Source organism: Natator depressus, chromosome 1 (genome assembly GCF_965152275.1).
Source record: "Natator depressus isolate rNatDep1 chromosome 1, rNatDep2.hap1, whole genome shotgun sequence".
NCBI classification, from domain to species: Eukaryota; Metazoa; Chordata; order Testudines; family Cheloniidae; genus Natator; species Natator depressus.
In genome coordinates this window covers 182050657-182074116 of record NC_134234.1, presented here as the reverse complement: position 1 = coordinate 182074116, position 23460 = coordinate 182050657, and the positions used below count along the sequence as shown (strand labels likewise).

At 39.4% G+C, this 23460-nt stretch overlaps 1 protein-coding gene across 4 annotated transcripts in view; it reads left to right on the top strand.

Moving 5' to 3' along the window:
- The window catches only part of POU1F1 (POU class 1 homeobox 1), a 152548-nt gene that overhangs the window by 112281 nt on the left and 16807 nt on the right, over positions 1-23460 (top strand). For 2 of the 4 annotated variants that reach the window (XM_074971751.1, XM_074971745.1), the window contains exon 1: positions 19135-19276. The exons of the other annotated variants lie outside the window; for them this stretch is intronic. In XM_074971751.1, the coding sequence (XP_074827852.1) occupies positions 19135-19276 (142 nt within the window). Of the gene's footprint in view, positions 1-19134; positions 19277-23460 lie in introns of those variants that run through there. 4 annotated transcript variants of the gene reach the window in all.

The window sequence follows — 23460 nt, the reverse complement described above, 5'->3', positions numbered from 1 at the left end:
AACAAAGCTGTTATTGTGAAAGGGACAAACTGTAGGGACATTAAAATATCCACACTCTAAGACCCCAGTTCAGCAAACCACTTACCCAAATGCTTAATTTTATCCCTATTCAACAAAGCACTAAAGCATATGCTTACGTCCCACAAACTTTAACTTTTTAAAGTATTTTGCTGAAGAGAGATGAACTTCAACACATGCTTACGTCCTTTGTTGAACTGGAGCCTAAACCTTGTGTAACTTTTTAATTGCACCCGTGGCCAGTGATGACCCTCTCTATGAAAACTCAGTGAGAGGAATTTCAGTTCATTTATCTGTACTATTGAAATACAGTTGTGGAGTTTATAAATTGGAAATCTGAAAAACAAATTTGTGTATGTGTGTATAGAAATGCATACATACATTCTGTGAAGTTTTAATCCTTTGCATAATATTTTTAAATGGAATTTCTGTTTGTTTCTGATCATAAAACATTTCAGATCTCCTCCTGCAGTCCTTTCTCACTGAGGCCAGAGGAAGCAGAATCAGGCCCCCAGTATGAGCCATCAGTGCTGTCATATTTTGTTATGCTAATAGAAGTTGGAGTTCTTATTTATTCAGAATTTGGGTGGGCATGGTGCTGTACTTCAGAAGTGATGTGTGAAATAAATAATTCTCTTCCTTTCATAGAAGTTACTTTAAGTTACAGGACCTTTAACTAGTATCTTTAGAACTTTTAGCTTGCTTCGCTATCCTAAGTTAAAAATGAGCCAAATATATTGTTTAAATGTCCAAAAGTAGTTCACTGCCAGACTATCTTATTCAGTTCTTCACTTTTCAGCATGCAGTAGATTTTGTTAGCCAAGTTATTGGCCTGTGAAAATGGACTGGTTTTTAGCCTGTGAAATTTATTGACATAACATGAACTATATGGACACAACCCGACATATACAAACTACTATTTATTTACACAAAGGCAGTAGGTTCTGATTGCAGGTATTTATGTGGAAAGGGGAAAGCTTAAGTCACCAATTCATTTTTTAATGGGAAATGGGGTAAGGTCCCACAAGTGTAAAGTGCAATGTGGTATCTGGTAAGTCCACGCTGTTTGCAGATATTGCTGGACATTTAGGGCTTCATTGTGCAAACGTAACTGTGGTGTTTAGATGTTGCTTGTGATTGTTAGAATTGGGAGCACTGGCTGTTGGGAGTCTGAAAGGACAGGAAACAGGAAGGAGGGGGGAGGAGTTGAGAGGCTGGGAGAAAGCTACAGAGGGTGAAGCAGCAGCTTGGTAAAGAGGTTTTCACTTTGAAAATAAAGTTCTGTTGAAGCTTGTTAGTACCTTGCCTGGTTGATACAACAGTAACTTAAGTAGGTTCTTACTCATTCCAGCTGCACTACTAAAATGAGTAAGGACTTCTCACGTGAGTAAGATTTTACACAGTCTGGTTCATGCATGTGAGTAACTTTATGAACTCACTGTGACTACTCATGGTCAAAGTAACTGGAGAAGCGGGGAGCACAGCTGCTGAAAGGAGAGGGGAGCTCCACCTCCTCTCCCTGGCTTGGGTAAGCAGCGCTTGTCCATTGGTCTCTCTTCTCATTGTCTGGTCTAGTGACAGATCCCCTTCCGATTTCAATCTACTTTAGCCACTGCAGAACTACTTTACGTGAAAGTTTGCAGGATTGAGCACTTTTGTTTTAAGTTCTTTATGTCAGGGGCCTTGTGCCGCAATAGAGCAGCTGTGTACTATTCTGCTAGCGTGAAGCTGCCTGGAAGTTGGCTTAGCTGGCCATAGGAGGATTCTCTCTGTGGAAGGGGATCCTCACGTGCTATCCCACCCTCCCCACCTTGTATCTTCTGCAGAGGGAGTGAGTGGGAAAAAAAGGGACATGGCTGGTGCTTTCCTACACCCAGTGACCCCAAGCTTTTATCACAGCCCTTTGGGGCCATAGGCAACTGAGGCAAGTTAGAGCAGCTGTCAAGCCTGTTCCAAATTGTGTCCAGGGACAGGATTGATGCAGAGTGGCCCCAGGATTGTGGGAGCTTAAATGCATACCCTTCCTTAGCCATATCTGAGGATTTTGCCCCTTGTTGTGTACATGTTTGTAAAGCACCTAGCACAGTGCTGGCACTGGAGGAATCTTTCTCAGCAGCAGGGAGGCTGGGTTGAAGAAGAGAGTGGGCCTGGTTCTCGTCTTGCTTATACCAGATTTACATTGACTTCAGTGGAGTTATCCCTGCTTTGCTCTTTTGTAAGGTAGAAGACAATCTGGGTTAATGAATGGAGAAGAAGAATAGTGTAGTGGTTAGGGCTCTGGCCTAGGACTAGCAGCTTCAAGTCCCTGCTTCACCACAGACTTCCTGTGTGACCTTGAGCCGGTCACTTAATCTCTTTGTGCCTCAGTTCTCCATGTGTAAAACAGCAATCAACCACTTCCCTACTTCACAGGGTTTGCGAGGTACACATGTTTTATAGTGATAAGAGCCATATAATGACTTTTTGTGAGGAAAATACCCTAAAAGTGAAGGCGTCTACCCTGGAATTCAAGGCCATGACAGCCTGAATAATACTGCATAATTACTGTTTAACCATAATAGTTTGCTGTGTGCTATGGAGATACATAACTTCATGCTCTCAGGAAAAGGACTGGAACAACACATCCCACTGTCCCCAAAATCTTTCCCCATCTGCAATACTTTTGAAACCAATTGATTCAAGTTTTCTATAAAGTTAAGACTGCTTAGTATTGTACTGTTTTCAGCAATTTTTAACCAAGTCCCTGGGAGAAATCATTAAGTGACTTCAACAATCCTCTCCTGTGAATGATTATTTAAAGCAATGTTATAAATAAAATACTCTGACAGGTGGAGACACTTAGTAATATCAATCAGTTCCCCCTTTAAATATGAAGTATTCATTTGATAAATTTATTTATTGTCTATATAAAGTTGCTGCCTCTCAAAAAAAATGGTGGCATGCTATTGGAATATATCGTGCTGTACATATGGAAGAATAAATACACTATGGCTGGCGTACCAAGGATATGCTCTAAACAATTTTAGGAAGAAGGACGAAATGGTGATGTTTTGCAAACATGAAGATGAGTCTGTTGAGTGCTGGATTAAGAAAAAGATTAAGGGATGGCTTTGGAGAGATCTTCCACTCAGGTACTGTGTTTGCTGTGTACAGACAGTAGGATATTCTCGGCATTACCAGTGACATATGTTTTTCCTATAACACCACATTTCTTAGTAAGCTTTCTTTATTAAAGCTTTTGTGAACACAAGGGTAATATAATTTGTTTTAACTCAGTTATAAAACGTGCACCAGCAACTTGATAGAATCTCATTGTAAGGACTTAATTCATGCAGCAGAATTGCTTTCCTGAATTTGATGCTCTTTGTGATATCTGTAGAGTGAGATAAGTAATGATATCGATGAACCACATGAAGTAGGTGATATAAAAAGAGTAATCAAATGTGATTTCATTGGGCACTCAAAAATTCATCACATACATACTGTTAAGTATTCTGGAATAGTGAAAAGTGTGTCTAAGTTTGTGTTCTGTATATATATTCTGTGTATGAATATACTGTGAACATGCATCCAGTCTCTCGGCATTATACAAAGAGCTGGGTGACAGATTTTTAAAAAGCCAATGAACTAGCACAATTCTAACATGACTAGAAACAGAATTAGCAGTGATCTGGGTCTAATATAACCAACCTTCCTAGGGAGTGGTGAATAGAAGTGCAAATTGTTGTTAATATAATCAGTACTATATAATAATAATTAGAGTACAATGAGAGTGCCCTTAACCTATTAAACGAATGCCAACTGACAGAGCTCAGAGTGTTGATGGCTTCCAGGTTTCTCTACAGCTCCACAGCTGGGCATGCTGTTTTTATTTTTTAATTTCCAGTTTTCATTAAGAAAAGAGATTGCAGATTATATTCCTCACAATTTTGTTTCTCATTGAAAGTAAAATGTTGTAGGTACTATATATGCTAAGAAATCCTGGTAAAACCATGTCTACCTTCCAGCCACACCAACTTTTAACTTTTTTTTTTTTTTATCATCAGGGGCTTTTACTGCATCTAGTTTTGTTTTATATTTTAGAAGACAACACTAATAAAACTGGAACATAGCTGTGGGCAAGTTCCATTGCAAGATGTGACTAGCCAACTAAAATGATGTGTGATTTAAAAAGATAACTGCTGCCCTTTTCTAGGCTGGTAAGTATTAGGGATCTGAAAGGAGGATGGGAGGACAAGGGAATATGAGAGAGAATCATAGGACTGGATGGGATCTTGAGAGGTCATCTACTCCAGTCCCTTGCGCTCATGGTAGGATTAAGTATTATCTAGACCATTCCTGACAGGTGTTTGTCTAACCTGCTCTTAAAAATCTCCAATGAAGGAGATTCCACAACCTCCCTAGGCAATTTATTCCAGTGCTCAACCACCTGGACAGTTAAGAAGTTTTTCCTAATGACCAACCTAAACCTCCCTGGCTGCAAGTTAAGCCCACTGCTTCTTGTCCTATCCTCAGAGGTTAGGAAGAACAATTTTCCTCTCTCCTCCTTGTAACAACCTTTTACGTACTTGAAAACTGTTATCATGTCCCCTATCACGCTTCTCTTTTCCAGACTGAACAAACCCAGTTTTTTCAATCTTCCCTCATAGGTCATGTTTTCTAGACCTTTAATCATTTTTGTCACTCTTCTCTAGACTTTCTCCAATTTCTCCACATCTTTCCTGAAATGTGGCTCCCAGAAATGGACACAATACTCCAGCTGAGGCCTAATCAGCACAGAGTAGAGCAAAGAATTATTTCTTGTGTTTTGCTTACAACACTCTTGCTGATACATCCCAGAAGGATGTTCATCTTTTTTTGCAACAGTGTTACACAGTTGACTCATATTTAGCTTATGATCCACTATGACCCCCAGGTCCCTTTCCTCAGTACTCCTTCCTAGGCAGTCATTTCCCATTTTGTATGTGTGCAACTGATTGTTCCTTCATAAGTGGAGTACTTTGCATTAGCTCTTATTGAATTTCTTCCTATTTACTTCAGACCATTTCTCCAGTTTGTCCAGATCATTTTGAATTTTAATCCTATCCTGCAAAGCACTAGAAGCACCTCCCAGCTTGGTATTGTCCTCAGACTTTATAAGTGTACTCTGTATGCCATTATCTAAATAATTGATGAAGATATTGAACAGAACCGGACCCAGAACTGGACTCCACTCGTTATGCTCTTCCAGCATGACTGTGAACCACTGACAACTACTCTCTGGGAATGGTTTTCCAACCAGTTTTACACTTACCTTATAGTAGCTCCATCTAGGTTGCATTTCCCTAGTTTATTTATGAGAAGGTCATAGATATACCACGTCTGCTGCTTCCTCTACCATCCACAAGGCTTGTTACACTGACAAAGAAAGCTATCAGGTTGGTTTGAAACTGTTTGTTCTTGACAAATCCATCCTGACTGTTACTTATCACCTTATTATCTTCTAGATCAGTGGTTCTCAAAGCTGGTCCACCACTTGTTCAGGGAAAGCCCCTGGCGGGCTGGGCCGGTTTGTTTACCTGCTGCGTCCGCAGGGTCGGCCGATCGCGGCTCCCACTGGCCGCGGTTTGCTACTCCAGGTCAATGGGGGCTGCAGGAAGCGGCGCAGGCCGAGGGATGTGCTGGCCTCCCTTCCCACAGCCCCCATTGGCCTGGAGCGGTGAACTGCGGCCAGTGGGAGCCGCGATCGGCCGAACCTGCGGACGCGGCAGGTAAACAAACCGGCCCAGTGCACCAGGGGCTTTCCCTGAACAAGCGGCGGACCAACTTTGAGAACCACTGTTCTAGAGGTTTGCAAATTGATTGCAAGAAATGTAAGAGAGGGAGAAATCTCCTCACACATTCGGTCTAACCACCCAAGAGTGTGGTAGTGTGGTTCACACAGTCAGTTTGTGGTCTACTATGGCTTTTGTACCCTGTGTAATCAGATGTGAGGATATGGCCCATGGCTTGTAAGGTGCTGTGGCATGAAAGAGTCAGTACATGTGGCTCAGCTTATTATTTACTTCAACTGTTTTGTTACTTTGCAGTTACAGCTATGAGTACATATCATGGCTCAGATGACCTCTCAAAGTACTTAAGCTTCACTCTTCTGGCCTATTATGATGTTCCTCACATCCACTGGTGTGCTTATAATATTATGTTTTATGGATTTCATTTGGCTTTAGGGACAGCCCTGAGCAAGGAGTGGTGTGTATGCTGCACCATCTTTGCAGTGGACCCAGGGAGCATTAACTCAGAGACACTCTTCTGAGCCACAATTCCTCCCCTGCTTCCTCCTCACTGCCAGGGAGTAGTAATGTGCTGTTGGCCTATTCCCTGGCCAGTGACTAGGACAGGGAAGCAGAGTCAAGTTTCTATCTATTCCCCACCTCTACACATCCATGTTCTGTCTCCCTCTTCCAGAGAGAGAGTAAGTGGTTGAGTAGCTCCTTATGCCTTCATCTCCAGAACATGCTGTAATCCATGTCTAGCCCTCCATATCATCAACTGTACAGAACACCCCTCTTAAAGTACCCTTCTTATATAAAGAAACCAGAATCTCCTGATGTCATGATGGCTTTTTAAGATGAAAGTTATTCATATTCCTTGGCATTTTAGTGATAGGGAGGGGAGAGAGAGGGGGTATTTACTGCAGTATTTATGATGTAAATGTAGCTGCTGCAGGAAATAGCTGTCAATCACCCCAAGATCGCCCCCCTCACTGTGGAGGGAGTCTGCACCTGGGGAAGGCGGGAATTCCACTTTTGTGACATGCTGCCCTTCTGTGAGGGATTTGTGAGTGCAGGGATAGGGAGCTGTTTCCTCTAGGTCCTTCCTCCAAACTGATGGGGAAAACACAATACACGTTAGTATAGCCTGAGGCTATGCATGTTGCACTCTGTGCTCTGGAAGTCCCCATCCACAATGGTACACTGGAAGTAATGCTGTCATGGGGATCCCCTACAAGTACAGCTCCTGTTGCAGTCCAAGGGTTGGTGGGACTTGTGGAGCCATACAGAAGGACAGAGGATAAAGGAATCATCTGCATGGATCCTCCTTGCCTAAAAAGGATGCCCCAGGACCTGTGGGTTCAGGGGCTGAGAACCCTTGACTGCTCTTTCAGGGGAGCAAATCCCACCTTGAAGGAGAATTCCTGAGAAATAATGTGAGCTTAAACTGAGGAGTTTCTTCTCCTCTATTTGGTTATTCTTTCAGGGAGAAGCATACGGGCCCCAGATATTAATGGTGACCGACCCACTGTAGGTTAACTCATGGGAAATGTCACAGTGCTGCCGTTTTAAAAACATCCCTCTCCCACAGGCCAAACACCTTCCAGTACTGTTGGAAGCCTTCCTTCCACGTGGTATCTATGCCTGTTGGCAGGTTAAAATTTCCCATTGTGGTTTTAAAGAGGGGTGGGGTGGGGAAGAAAGTTTCAAAGTTCTCTTGTGCCTGCCTCCCAGCATGGCTTTCAAAAACACAGTATGTGTTAGGAGGTTTTAAAAGAATAATCTCTGGAGTAATGATGCCTAAAAAGGCAGTATCATTCATTCCAGTCAGAGACATTGAAATGGTTGGTTTGGGGAGGAAGGAGCATATTTGAACACTTTTACATTTAACCAATTCCCACATGCTCACACAGACTACACATGAAAATGCTGAGTCAATGGCCATTTTGAAGATAGTTGTGCATTTTGCATGTCGGTAGTTGCGGCTTTATTCCCCCCCTCCCCCAGGTATTTTTTTTAAAAGGGGTGGGGGGGAGTTCAGAGTATCTTTTTTTTCTCTTCTCACTGCCTTTTTAAAAAACTTCTCTCAATTTTGCATATTTTACATGGAGAGAACAACAACCTCCTTCCTGCCAAGTTGTATTGATATTATATTAACTTGCTCCAACTTTTAGGTAGTTAATTCTGATTCTGAACAGCAGACAGAATCCGCTGGCCCATATGGTCCCCCAGAAAGTGTAGGTAGTGTTGTCTGTTTATTAATGTCCACTCAGTATTTCAGTCTCAGTGTCCTTCTATGATACAGGGATGCATGCAGAAAGTTGCATAGTTTTGTGCTTTGAGCAAGAATCTGGGTGTCTGTAGACACACCTAAGTACTATTCCCATTTCTACCACTGACTTTTTGGGTTACTTGGGTAAGCCACTTAACCACTCCATATTTCAGTTTCCTCATCCATAAACTGATGATGATACCTTTGAAAAGCACTGTGATATCCTCTGAAAGGAGCTCTTCATATTATTCTTCCTATCATACGGTATACTTTTTCACATTTAACATCATTTGGGAATGATTAATCGAGCTTTATGGATTTAATTTTTTAGTATGAGTTATGGAAGACTTTCCTAAAGAATAATACATTTAAATGTTATTTGAGATTAAAAACTTAAAACTTTGTCTCATGTTTCAAAGATTTTTAAATGACCTTCAGACTAAGCTGGTCTCTGGTTTGAATATGCTGATGAAATCACTTTGGTTGCAAGATGTTTTGTTTGATAATGAAACTCAAAACTACCAACCATGCTGAACAGATGATGTTTTTCTGTCTAATATACTAATATTCATCAGTGCAATGTGTGTGAGGAAAGTTCAGGTATGAATATAGATGAAGACAAGGATTTTCCAGGACCTCATATGATTATCTCCATTAGGTCTTGATTTTTTTTTAGCAGCATCATTATCTTTACTTGCATTGATATTGGAAGGAAAAAGCAATATTTCATCATTCAGCACTATGAATGCGGAAGCAATTGAATTCTCATCACTAGCCATTTTATCAGATTAGAAATTCTGATTTAGGACAAAGTTTTGTCAGTCTTCCTCACACTGAGTAGTGTCTTATTCAGTGAGCAAGCCCAGCAAAATCAATGTGACTATTAACAGGTATTACTCAGTGTGAGTTAGAATATCAAAATCTGGCCCTGAATGTTTTGAGTTTATAGGAGAGTCCAGATTTAGGAAACAAATTTGCTTTACAGATTTTCTTGGCACTGTCATTTTAAATAGTCTTATCTTAGATGAACATATGTAATATTTTCTTTTTGGTGTGAACTACAGAACCTTACAAATTCTGTGATCTTCTAGTCAAAAGAAGGGAATTTGCTTTTACAAACTGTTATTTGAAGTATTAGGTTTATAAGAATAGATGCAACCAGAGAAGGTTCACACTTAATAAAAAACTTGCCAATCTCATTTTTACTTTCATCTTGTGTCATTTACCATTGCAAATCTTATTAATGTGAACTAAGCTGGGATCAAAGCTTTTATTTGCACATTTGTTCTTTAAAACCTGCCTATACTTTAAACAACACTAGTAAGGCTACAGATTGCAACTTCTTGGAACATTTGGCCTACAATGATCTGGATGAATTGAATAGTCTACTTATTTAGTATGTTTATAAAAGATTATAAAGGGTGTCCAGAATCCTGGATGGGTACCCTCTTATTATAGTTTATGAAAATCCAAGTAAATAAATTAATGGGGACTATCTTTTCATTTATATGTGTGTACAGCAACCAGTGAGCCTCAATTCCTGGTTGAAGTGTTCTAGCTACTACTGCAATGTAAATAAATAGTGCTGTGTGGGAACTAGAATTTTCCTTTCATGGGAAATTCTGTGATTACAAAATTTTCTTCCATTCTGAATCAGAATGAATGTTGAATCTTGAAAATTCCTGTGAAATGGAATTTTGTCCAGGGGGAAAAAAAACATTTTGGGTCAATCAAAATGTTTCATCTTAATTTTGATTTTTTTGTATTTTAAGCTTTTTTTTTATCATCTAAAATAAAATTCAAAACAAAAAATAAAAATGTTTTATTATGGAAATGTTGAGATGGGCTGCTTTGACTTTATTGAAATGCTTTGTTTTGATTTAAAAAACAAACAAAATTTCATCAAAATCAATATGGTCCCATGGAAAGCTTTGAGTTAGATGAAACAGCATTTTACAACAGAAAAACTATCCATTTGAACACTTTTGACCAGCTCTGCAAATAATAAATAATATAATTTTTGTTTATATAATTCATTTTTTACTTAAACTACAAGAGGCCAGCTTTGGCCAACCCTCCGTTCTCATGCTGAGCACACTTAGTACACAAGTAGTCCCACTGATTCCAGTGGGGCTTCATAGATAGCAGGGTACTAGCATCTAATTATTATTTATTATCTTTAATGGTGCAGAGTATTTAATTATAATTTTTAGATATAGGGCGCACAATTCATCCCAGGCATAGGTCTACTGGCTAGGCCCGATAATACCTTTTGTGACTAATTCACCACTGCATTTCAGTGGAGTTACACTGGCACAAAACTGGTGAATCAGGGTCTCTATATTTATGCTTTAAGGAGAATGGGTGAAATTTTGAAAAGCACTTTAGTGCTTTAAGAGCACATTATATAAATCAAATCACTCCTAAGTCATTTAGGCTCTTTTGAAAATCCTACCTATCATCTCAAACATATTTTATAATATTTACCATTATTCAGAATTCAGAGGCACTAGTGTGGGGAACTAGTCGCTTACCCCATACCTGTCACTAAGTTGTTCTTTGAGAACCGTGGGAACGCCATGTTTTCTGTTCAGATGATAGCTCTTGTCCGTGATGTACATTCAGTGGCTGTTTTTCAGCAGAGATAATCTAGTACACGGGCAGGTGCTTCAAGGAAACAAATTATTTTACATTTTCTCTTTAGCCTTTTTCAAGTAGCTCTACTTTTTTTGAATCTGGATTTAAGGCTATTGTCAGCTTTAATGCAATTATGCTTGTCTTTATTCAAACCTCAGTGAACCAGACTTTGGCAGCAAGACCTAATAAGCCTCCTATATGTTTTAAAAGGCAAACCACATTGTGTTGGTCCATGGGAAAGTGTCTTCCTTTAAAAGCTCTTAATCCCTTTCTCCTCTTCATTTGTGTATGCTACAGTAGCTGTGACCATCTATGGTATATACTGACAGGTAGTTAATCTGTATGTCACACACCTAGTAAGAAGTGTACTCTTATCCCATACCTAAGTATAATATACTAAAAAAGACGCTGCTGTTTACTTATAGTAAAGATATTATGGATCTCATGGTTTCATTAATATACTGTAAATAGAAATGTGTATCTCAGTGATTTCAACTGAGTTATAAAGAGTTCCATTGAAGTAAATTGGAGCTGCTGGTTGCTCAGAAATTTTGACCGTCAGGCCACTTATCCATATGCAGATATGGAAGCATAATTTTAGACACCTATTTTGGATCATCTGGTTTGTATTCTCGTCCAAGATGTATTTATTTAAGACAGGGTATATTATTCTAAATGATCATCTGCAGATATTATTCCTGCCACAAACACTCTTTTAAAACGTATTCCAGTGAATCTATATTTCGCTGAGAACTACTTCTCTCAAAGGTTTTTCACCACTTCTACCTCTTGTGAAATTAAATCACAGTCCTGTATTAGTGCTGTTACTTTCTCTTCTCCCACATGGAGTATATTACAAATACAAATATTAAATTTATGACCTTGAAGAGGTTGGAGGAAATAAATGGAAAAACACAGGTTTTCCAAGAGTGGAATTAAATACATAAGTCAGGTATGTCCCTCGTGTAACTCACTGAGTTTGCAGAGTTACATTTTCTGCAGCTATTCATAAATAGCAGAAAGTAGTATTGCACAGCTGTAGAGTGGAGATTGTAGAAACAGCATCTGTATAGCACCTGGTGTTAGTAATGTTCAGATCATCAGTCTTGAGTAATTATCATGATCTCTTTAATGTGGTTCCTTCAAGGTACAGTGAAATCTACTACATGCTTGATTTTTCAGTGGTGCTGAATACTTGCAGCTCCCACTGACATAAGTTGCATTTGTGGCTGCTTAGCAGCTCTGAAAATAAGATCTATAAGAATGAAATTCACTTATGGTATAGAGAGACAGAACAAGGCTCTCCACTTAAGAAGCACCAAGCCCTGCATAGGGACTCTGCTTGGGGTTGGCTGGCTGAGTAGCCACCTAGGGATGCACATGCATCCTCTGTACTTCACAGGCCTGGTCACCTCTAAAGGGCTGGTAGAGTAAGTCTCTTTGTGGGCTGGATAAAATACAAGTATGATATCATGGTAGGCGTCTACCATAGACATTTTAACCAGGAAGAAAAGGTGGATGAGTTTTGTTTGTTTTGTTTTGTTTTTTAAAAAACTAACACAATTATCCAAAGCACAGGCCTTAGTGGAAATAGGGAGCTACAACTACCCACATCTGCTATGAAAATAATACAACAGGGCACAGATTATCCAACAAGTTCTTGGAATGCACTGAACACAACTGTTTGTTCAAGAAGGTGGAGAAAATTCACATGCTCATCCTTGGAATGCACTGGATACAACTGTTTATTCAAGACTAGGGGGAGACACTGTTCTAAATTTGATTCTGACAAACAGGGAGGAACTGGTTGAGAATTTGAGGGTGGAAGCCATCTTTGGTGAAAGTGATCATGAAATGATAGTTCATGATTCTAAGGAATGGTAGGAGGGAAAACAGCAAAATAAAGACAAATGGCTTCAAGACAGCAGACTTTAGCAAACTCTGAGAAGTGTTAGGTAAGATCCCATGGGAAGCAAATCTAAGGGAAAAAGAATTCAGGAGAGTTGTCAGTTTTTAAACAGACGTTATTAAGGCACAAGAGCAAACTTTCCTAATGCATAAGAAAGATAGGAAGTTTAGCTACAGACCATGCTTCAATGACCTGAAACTCAAAAATGAGTCATACAAAAAGTAGAAACTACATCAAATTATGAAGGATATATATATATATATTAAAAACACAAGCATATAGGGACAAAATTAGAAAGGCTAAAGCACAAAACGAGATTAAACTAGCTACAGACATAAATGGTAACAAGAACATTTTTTTAAAATACATTAGAAGCAAGAGAAAGACCAAGGACAGAGTAGGCCCAGTACTCAATGAGGAGGGAAAGACAATAACAGAAAACACAGCAATGGCCAAACTATTAAATCATAGAATCATAGAATATCAGGGTTGGAAGGGACCTCAGGAGGTCATCTAGTCCAACCCCCTGCTCAAAGCAGGACCAATCCCCAACTAAATCATCCCAGCCAGGGCTTTGTCAAGCCTGACCTTAAAAACTTCGAAGGAAGGAGATTCCACCACCTCCCTAGATAACGCAGTCCAGTGTTTCACCACCCTCCTAGTGAAAAAGTTTTTCCTAATATCCAAACTAAACCTCCCCCCACTGTAACTTGAGACCATTACTCCTTGCTCTGTTATCCGCTACCACTGAGAACAGTCTAGATCCATCCTCTTTGGAACCCCCTTTCAGGTAGTTGAAAGCAGCTATCAAATCCCCCCTCATTCTTCAGTTCCACAGACTAAACAATCCCAGTTCCCTCAGCCTCTCCTCATAAATCATGTGTTCCAGTCCCCTAATAATTTTTGTTGCCCTCTGCTGGACGCTTTCCAATTTTTCCATATCCTTCTTGTAGCGTGAGGCCCAAAACTGGACACAGTACTCCAGATGAGGCCTCACCAATGTCGAATAGAGGGGAATGATCACGTCCCTCCATCTGCTGGCAATGCCCCTATTTATACATCCCAAAATGCCATTGGCCTTCTTGGCAACAAGGGCACACTGTTGACTCCAGACATAAAATTGTTTGGAAAACTTTGGGGTTTTAGTCCACATGGCCTTCCTCTGAACTGGTACATACTCTAATTCTTAATGGCATCACTACAGCTACTCCCCTGAAAGATTTCAGAGTAACAGCCATGTTAGTCTGTATTCGCAAAAAGAAAAGGAGTACTAGTGGCACCTTAGAGACTAACCACATATCCAGCTTCTCGTCCACTTCTCGTCCATACATATCCAGCTTCTCGTCCACTGTAACCCCTAGGTCCTTTTCCCAAATGCCTTTTTTTGTTTCAGCTTTTACCCCCCCCAAAAAAAAAATTAGCAGTAATTGGTCAACTAACATAGGGATCATCAGTGTAGAATCATAGAATATCAGGGTTGGAAGGGACCTAAGGAGGTCATCTAGTCCAACCTCCTGCTCAAAGCAGGACCAATCCCCAATTTTTGCCCCAGATCCCTAAATGGCCTGCTCAAGAATTGAACTCACAACCCTGGGTTTAGCAGGCCAATGCTCAAACAATCGAGCTATTCTTCCCCCCAAAAATGGGGTAGGATCTGAGGCTAAAATATGGAAAAAACAAGTTAAGAATTACTTAGACAAGTGAAATGTCTTCAAGTCAGCAGGGCCTGATGAAATTCATCCTAGAATATTTAAGGATTTGGCTGAAATGATCCCTGAGCCATTAGCAATTAACTTTGAGAACTTGTGGAGGACAGGAGAGATCCCAGAGGATTAGAAAAAGGCAAATATAGTACCTATCTATAAAAAGGGGAATACGAATAACTCGGGGAATTATAGACCAGTCATCTTAACTTCAGTATCTGGAAAGATAATGAAGCAAATAAAGAATCAGTTTGTAAACACTTAGAAGATAATAAGGTGATTAACAGTCAGTGTGGATGTGTCAAGAACAAACCATATCAGACCAATCTAGTATCTTCCTTTGACAGATTAATCAATCTTGTGGTAGGGGAAAAACAGTAGATGTGATATATCTCAACTATAGTAAGGCTTTTGATACTGTCTCACATGACCTTCTTATAAGGCAACTAGGAAAACATAGTTTAAATGAACCTACTATAAGGTGGGTGCATAACTGGTTGGAAAACCCTACTGAGAGAGTAGTTATCAGTGGTTCTTAATTGAACTGAAAGGGTATATCTAGAGAGGTCCTTCAGGTATCTGTCACAGGTCTGGTTGTATTCACTATCTTCATAAATGATTTGGATAATGTCAGGGAGAGTACACTTATTAAGTTTGTGAACAATACCAAGCTGGGAGAGATTGCAAGAACTTTGGAGGACAGGATTAAGTTCAAAATGATCTTGACGAACTGAGAAATGGCCTGAAATAAACAGGATGAAATTTAATAAGAAGAAATGCAAAATACTACACTGAAGAAGGAATAATCAGTTGCACAAATACAAAATAGGAAATGATTGCCTAGGAAGGGGTAGTGCAGAAAAGGATCTGGGGATCATAGTGGATCACAAACTAAATATGAGTCAACAATGTAATATTGTTGCAAAAAAAGTGATCATTCTCAGAAGTATTAGCAGGAGTGTTGTAAGCAAGACATGAGAAGTAATTCAAGACTTAATAGACCTCAACGGGAGTCCAGTTCTGAGCACTACACTTGGAGAAAGATGTGGACAAATTGAAGAAAGTCCAGAGCAGAGCAACAAAAATTATTAAAGATCAAGAAAACATGTCATATGAGGAAAGATTGAAAGCACTGGGTTTGTTTAGTCTGGAGAAGAAAAGACTGTGGGGTGGGGGGTGGAGATAATAGTCTTCAGGCATGTGGTTATAAAGAGGAGGGTGATAAATTGTTCTTCTTATCCCCTGAGACAAGACAAGAAGTAATGGTCTTAAATTGCAGGTTAGACATTAGGAAAAACTTCCTAACTGTCAGGATAGTTAAGCACTGGAACAAATTACTGAAGGAGGTTGTGGAATCTCTGCCATTGGAGGTTTTTAAGACCAGGTTAGACAAACATCTGTCACGGATGGTCTAGATAATACTTACTCCTACCTCAGTGCAGGGGACTGGACTAAATGACCTGCTGACATCCCTTCCAGTCCTATATATCTATGATTCTATGGGCCAGATGAAGGGCCACTGGAATAGAGTGGTTGTGGTTGCTGTTCCAGCCCATGTGCTATAGTCACAGCCATTGAAGACTTGGGTCAGGAGAAGTGGATTTGACCTCCCCCATCTCTTTGCACTCCATCTCTACAGAGCCCAAACATTCAGGCTTTTCTGTTCATGGAACGAATTTCTGCTTAGTGAATAAAATATTGAAATGAATGCTTCTGTCAGTGAGAACAGAAGCAGCAGAATTGCGGCTAGATGATTACAAAATCAAAGTATATTTTATAAATTCTCCATTATTCAATACATTGTTTTAGAGCCTCATTAACTCCAGTGGTAACAGTTTTGATGAGCCAGGATATTACACATCCACTGCTGAGCAGTAAAAAGTCAGTCAAAACTACTTTTCATATGACAGATGCCCCTGATGCAGTTAACACCACTTTAAGCATTAAGGCCATGTCCATGGGATGTAAATTAGCTTCTGTCTCAGCTTCCTACCACACCATGCTCTGATCCTGTGTCTATGTGGATCATGGAAATTTCTTTTTTTAAAAAAAGCAGTGAAATAAAACGCATAAATTCCTGATCCATCACTTTTCAGACAATGGGCGATTCTCCGCTGACTAATTGTAAATTGGACCAAGTCCAGAATGAATAAACTTAGATGGCAGTACATTTAATTTCAATGTGTCCTACCGTTCTGCAACACTTGTCCTTAAAATTTTACTATTTGCTGTAATGCTTAAGCTTAGATTTATGCTTAAGAAGTTATGAGCATGGCTCTGTACCTTAGCTGAATCCCATTAGTAATAATTCTTTATGCTATAATCCTTTTGAAATGCTTTAGCACTGAAGACAAAAAATGTGAACTATGGATACCTCCAGACATAAAATTGTTTGGAAAACTTTGGGGTTTTGGTCCACATGGCCTTCCTCTGAACTGGTACATACTCTAATTCTTAATGGCATCACTACAGCTACTCCCCTGAAAGATTTCAGAGGAGCAGCCGTGTTAGTCTGTATTCGCAAAAAGAAAAGGAGTACTAGTGGCACCTTAGAGACTAACCAATTTATTTGAGCATAAGCTTTCGTGAGCTTATGCTCAAATAAATTGGTTAGTCTCTAAGGTGCCACTAGTACTCCTCCCCGAAAGAGGCACTTTTAGGGGTGATATCAAGTATTCAGGAGATTGGCTATTTGGCTTAATATCAATCTTACAAATATATCCTGGCAAATGGACATAACACACATAAAAACAATATGAAAGATCCAAAAAGAAAGATCTGACCCACCCATATCTAATTTTTTTTAAGTTCAGCAAACAAAGATTATCCATGTGTTTTAAAAAAGTAAAAACTTCCTAACGTCAGAGTTAGATATCATCTCTTCAGAAATATAGAGGTGATTACTAGCTTCCCAGTGGGACCCAACACTTGCTTATTCTAGCCCTAGAGGAGCTTAAGAGTACAGTCTTTAAAGACAAGGCATTTTAAGATGCCACAAAGCTACTTTAAATGATTATTTTAAAGACATTTTCATGCATCTCCGAGCCCTGTACTATTGGATTAGGGCACGCTGCATTGACTTCAGTGTGTTGTCTATAAAAATGTGGTATTTACAGAATATTGGATTGTGTGGTATGGTATAAGGATTTTCTCCACACTTTTTCTGGGATGGTCTGCAGAATCCCTGGAGGATTTACTACTCCTGAGTAATGTGGCCATCCCAGTTTCATGCTAATGAAACACTTAGGGCTCGGCCACACTTGCGAGCTAGCTCACTACCCATCCGCACTGGCAAGGCACGTAGAGCGCTCTGACTCCAGGGCTAGAGCGCTCCTGGTACTCCACCTCGGCAAGAAGATTAACGCTTGCTGTGTCTTGGCTGAAACGCCCCGGCATCAGTGTGAACGAGGTGTTGCATTACTGCGCTCTGATCAACCTCCGAAAAGTCTCATAATCCCCTTAAGTCAAGTGGCCACCCTTCTCATTGTTTTGGAATTGCTGCAGGAATGTGGATATGCCCTTTGAAAGCTCTGTTTCTGACAGCCGGCTGCTTATCTGCTCCAAGACAAAGCAACCATTACTGTGAAATGCTGTGTGTGAGAGAGAGGCGGGGGGGGGCATCTGCTGCTGTCTGAACTTACAAGACAGCATGCTGACATGCTGTCAGCCCCCCCCAAAACCCACTCTCTCTCCCCCCACATACACACAACTCCCTGTCACACTCCACCCCCGCATTTGAAAAGCACATTGCAGCCACTTGCATGCTGGGATAGCTACCACAATGCACTGCTCTCTGTGGCCATTGCAAGAGCTGATAATGTGGCTACACCAGTGCGCTTGTAGCTATCAGTGTGGACAGATTGCAGTGCTTTCCCTACTGCACTCTACAAAGGCTGGTTTAACTCAAAGCGGTCTACATCTGCAAGTGTAGTCATGCCCTTAGATTGCAAAGGCAATTGTTGGGGCAAGGGTCATCTTTATGTTCTGTGTTTGTACAGAGCCTAGCACAATGGGGTCCATGTCCTTAACTAGGGCTTATAGGCGCTATGATAGTACAAATAAATAATAACAATAATAATAATAAATGTATGAGCGCTTAAATTTCTAGTATTTGTTGTTTTCTTTCAGAATCTTAAAATATTATGTACACAGCTTTTCAATAACAGACATAAATTAGCTTAGATAAACATTTAGCAGTTTATGCTTACTTATGTAAAGTTCAGAGCCTCTAGATATATTCATTCTATCATGTATAGCACTGAATTAGGCAAATGTGACAAGTCAACTGACATTCGTGCAAGTTCTTGGCATTAGATTAATTTAGATTAATTTCTCTATACATTCTTTCATAGACTTTCATTTGATTTCTCTGCCAAGTAGCCATCAAAACAATTCCTGGGTGAGGTTTTTGGAGCAGGTGTTAGCTATGGAAAGCTATTCAGTATTAACCATACCTGCCTTACCTCTACAAACTTTGGAGACACCTTTTTTTCCCCTGATTACTGTTCTTTCACAAAAGGCCTGATTTAAAGTATCTGTCAAATCAAGTCTCTGGTTTCCCTCTTCTCCCCGCATTAATTGGGCATCTATTATGTTTGGGTGGGAAGGAAGGAGGCTCTAGGCTGATATAGCAATACTGCTGGGAAAAGAACATTAACATGGATAAAGGGATTTCCTAGTGGTATAAATACCTGCACACGACCTCCCTGTGCTCTGGAGCCCTTGTTTATGTATATATGCAAGTTAAGAGAACTGGAATAGAGTTTGACTGCTGTTAATCAATAAGGATATATTTTGTTAGAAAATAGGGGAAGGTGTTTCTTTGTCTTTTCTCCTTTTGTGGGAATGAGTTGCCAAGCATTTACTTCAGCTGACACCTTCGTCCCCTTGAATTCTGACTCTTCTCCCGCTCTGCCTCTGATAATGCATCATAGCGCTGCAGAATGCTTGCCCGTCTCCAACCATGCTACCAATGTCGTGTCTACAGGTACTTTTTTACTAGAACAATTACACTCTTGCTAACTTTCTTTTTAAATGCTTTTCCCTCTTTCTGTAAATGTTGCCAAACTTAACACAGAGATAGGGAAACACAGGCAGAGCTATTTCATATCAGCTCTGCAGTGACTGGGGACTACCTTAAAGCAGGAAAGTTTTCACAAGGCTATGTAAAAATGAATACATCTAGAGCGACTAAAATGTCTGCATTTTAGCCAAGTTTGTAGCTATCTCTAAATTTGTTATGGGATTAGGTTGAGGTATTTGACCAGCACAGTGAGGTACTGGCTACAAATACTATCAAACTTTTGTAACACAAAATAGTCTTCAGTGACAAACGTCTCCTGAAATAAACCAAATTATATTTTGCCTATGAAACTGCAGTTTATAAATATATAAATGTATGATTTAAAATGGGTGATATACTTAAAATGAGGCAGATGCTGATGACATTAGCTGGGAAAAATACCCATTAATGGGAAAATTAACATTTTAATAAATGCTGAGTAAAGACACTGGGATTTGGGTGAGATTTTCAAAAGCCTCAAAGTTACTTAAGTGCATCAGACCCATCCTTCTGTATTTTGGAATTTGGTACCTTTATCTGACTAGGAATTTTAGTATGTTTAACTTCAACTATATGTTAAAACTGAACAAAAATCAAAATGTTTCCACAGAAAATGTGCTTGCTACCTGAAAATGTACAGAACTGGAGTTTTATCTCATTGGCATTTCTGGTTTTTTGAATGAATGAAAATAAACTTTCAGAAATAGAGAGAACTGAATATTAATTTCAGCTAACCCACTGACTCAAATTGAGTTGCATGGAGGGGAGAATTTTACTAGATGTCTTCAATAAAACGATGATCTCTTGTTAAGCATACTGGAAGTAACATCTTTCAATTGGAAGGAAAATGAACCACTTAAGTACAGTACACTACACAGAAAATTGAGAGTATTGATGACAATATGATTGCATGTATTAAATAGGGGGTTCAAAATGTTTCATAGTGCTTGTTAGAAAAACATAAGAGAACTTAAATTAGGGAAAAGAGGACAAATTTCTATATCCATTTTATGGTAGCACTTTCTGAATTGTTTCATTTCCCACATGCTCCAAAGTAAAGAATTAAATGAACACATGTTGGCTGAAAATATCACCACATCCTTTTACTAAGTCTATGCTGTGGTGTTTAATAATCATAGGCCCAGTTTTGCAGTCCTTCATAAAGCACAAATCCCACTGAAGTCAATGGAAATTTTGCCTAATAAGAAATGCAGAATCACATTCTATTTTATTGTATTATTACCTAAGAATGCCAGTGTACAGTCCTAGAAGAAAGAAAAAGTGGGTGAGGAAATCTCTTTTAGTGGACCAACTTCTTTTGGTGAAAAAGACAAGCTTTTGAGCTACACAGAGCTCTTCAGGTCTGGGAAAGGGGGAAATGAAGAAGAACTCTTTGTAACTTGAAAGCTTGTCTCTTTCACCAACACAGGTTGGTCCAATAAAAGATATTACCTCACCCACCTGGTTTCTCTAATATCCTGGACCCAACACAGCTACAACACAAAGAAAGCAGTAATAGAGAGAACATTTATTTGTATTAGGGGAAAGGTTCTAAGTTTTTAATACAGATGACAAGAACTGTAATACACAGTGCTATGGTGAGTCAGTGTAAAGAACTTGTGCAAAGAAAGAAATGTGTAAGGATTTTTACACAATCATTATTTAATTCTTTTTTTTAAAATGACAAAATCCCTCACAATGCGTCTGGGCCTTGTAGCGCCGTTGCATATGAATTAATTTTGCTAACTGGCAAGTAAGTGAACACACACACACAAAAGCAAAGATACCTCATCATAAACTTTAGACAAGTATATGTTATCTGTATGCTATATATATTATTAAAGATATGTTCTGGAGTAGATTTTATTTAAAAAAATATCTTAGCAATGTAAGACTTCACTCCTGCATCTGCTATTAAAATATTGCCAGGAAGTTGGAAATGTCAGTCTTTTATGTCTGAAAATCATGGGATGTGTGGATTAGCAAATTGCAGATTGGCAAAATTCAACAGTAAACAAGTATTCAAAATAAGTCTTAGTTAAAGACTTTTTGTCTAAGCACAAATGTTGTACAGCTTTATCTATACTGTGTAGTTTAAAGCAGTACAGTCCCTAGTGTGGATGCAGATATGCTGGTATGAATGTGCTTTACCAGTATAGTACGGAAAGGAGAATAAGCAATACCTAGCTAAGGTCCCCTATACCAGTATAACTGTGTCAACAGTAGCCGCTGTACTGGTATAACTATATTGGTGGTGAAAATCAGGCCGCCTCCTCCCACAACTAATATTGTTATACTAGTGCAAAACGTGAATGTAAACTATAAAAGTGTAGTTCTAAATATCTGAACTTTGATGACCACGATAACAGCAACGTTGTAAACTCTTAAAATGCCACAGATCATTACGTTAACATTTTTCCCATACTGCAGAAATCCTTCTGTGCATTTATACAGCTCAAAAGAATCAAAGACACCAACATAGTTCTGTAGTCTTAGCGACAATTCATATACAATCCAGGACTTTAAAAATATCCACTTGTTTGTATCTGTTTTTCCTTTTAGTCCCAGAGCAAGGGTGAAAGAAATGCAAATTTCTCCAGACTGTTCTAACAACATGCTTCAGCTTTGATGTAGAAGGATTAGCCATGAATAGTAACCAAGTCGTGCAGTTCTCATATCTACCTTTCCTTGGTCTCTCTGCTGCGGCTGCCAACACGGGAGCCTATTTGTGACTAGGTTTTCTGTGATGTGGACACAGGTCCAAGAAGACATGAACAACTCCCACAAACTCAGTTAACTTAGTCCACTGAATTGCCATCCCACTAACCAATATTGAAATTACAGTTAGGAATACCCAGTTTGAGTTGTCCTAAGTTCCTGAACGAGCCCTGATGTGGGATTCAGTGTTGTTGGGGTCATTTGGAAGCAAGGTGAATTTCTGAAAGGGTCAAAAGCATGGCTTCTTTATTGTTTGAGGGAGAGGGCTAAATCCATTATTTGGAAGCAACAACAGACTCATAAACTTCTTTCATGGATCAGCCATTAGAGGGAGACAATATATTCTCATTCTGTGGGATTTAGCACATCTCCACGCATCTTTAATATACAAAATCTTCAAAAACCAGACTTCCTGCTTTGCATGCATACAGAAATGCATAATAGATTTTGGGGATGCTGATGCTAGACATTACAGAGCAGAGATATGAACCTTCAATCTCTTCATTAGAGTCAGCTAAAATTATTAATATTTTTATTCACAGAATTGACCAGGAATAGCTCAACATTTGGGGATACAGAAAACTTTACAGAATATTTTGTTAGTGTAAAATGCTGCCCTACACAGCTAATAATTTTATTATTGTGGGTCATGCTGCTTTTTAAACCCTTACCTGGTTTCCGGAGATGCCTGATACATAATAGTGTAGCCAAGCAAACAATGGAATCTATTTCCTTGTTCTCTTCTTCAAACTTCTGCCAGCCATCCTGCTGCCTGCCGGACACCTGTACAAACTATGGAGACAAAGTGCATGTGGGTCTGTTGCTACTGCTATTGCAAAATGTTGCCTAAATTTTCAAAGTTTTGAATGTCTCTACTTTTGAAGGACCATCTGGAGACACCTTAAATGGCCCTGGTTTTCAGAGGGTGGGTGCTCAGCACTTCTGAAAATCAGACCCTTTTAAGGTGTCTCCAGGTGAGTGCCCCAAATTACTGCATTCGCAAATGTAGGCTTTACTCTACATAGAAAATTGTCCTCTTGGTTATATATGCTTCTTTTAGGGTTTTCATTTTAGGGGCTGATGGACTTTTCAAGAACTTAGAAAAGATTAAAGTAAAAATAGATGGAACAGTACTGGGGGCCTGATCTTCATACACATGTAAAGAGGAGAGCTTGTCAGGATACCTAAATTATTACCCTTGAGATAATAAATTTAAAAACCGGGCAAGATAAATCATTGCTCTTGGCTAAAAGCGAGCTAGCCAGTTTTCTGATGAGGCATGAGCACCTACTATAGGCTGTTTCCTACAGAATTACCTTGAGAGTTAAAAAGCAGTGTAGAATAGTTAGCATGCAGACAGAAACAACGTACAAAGATATTCTCTACCTCTG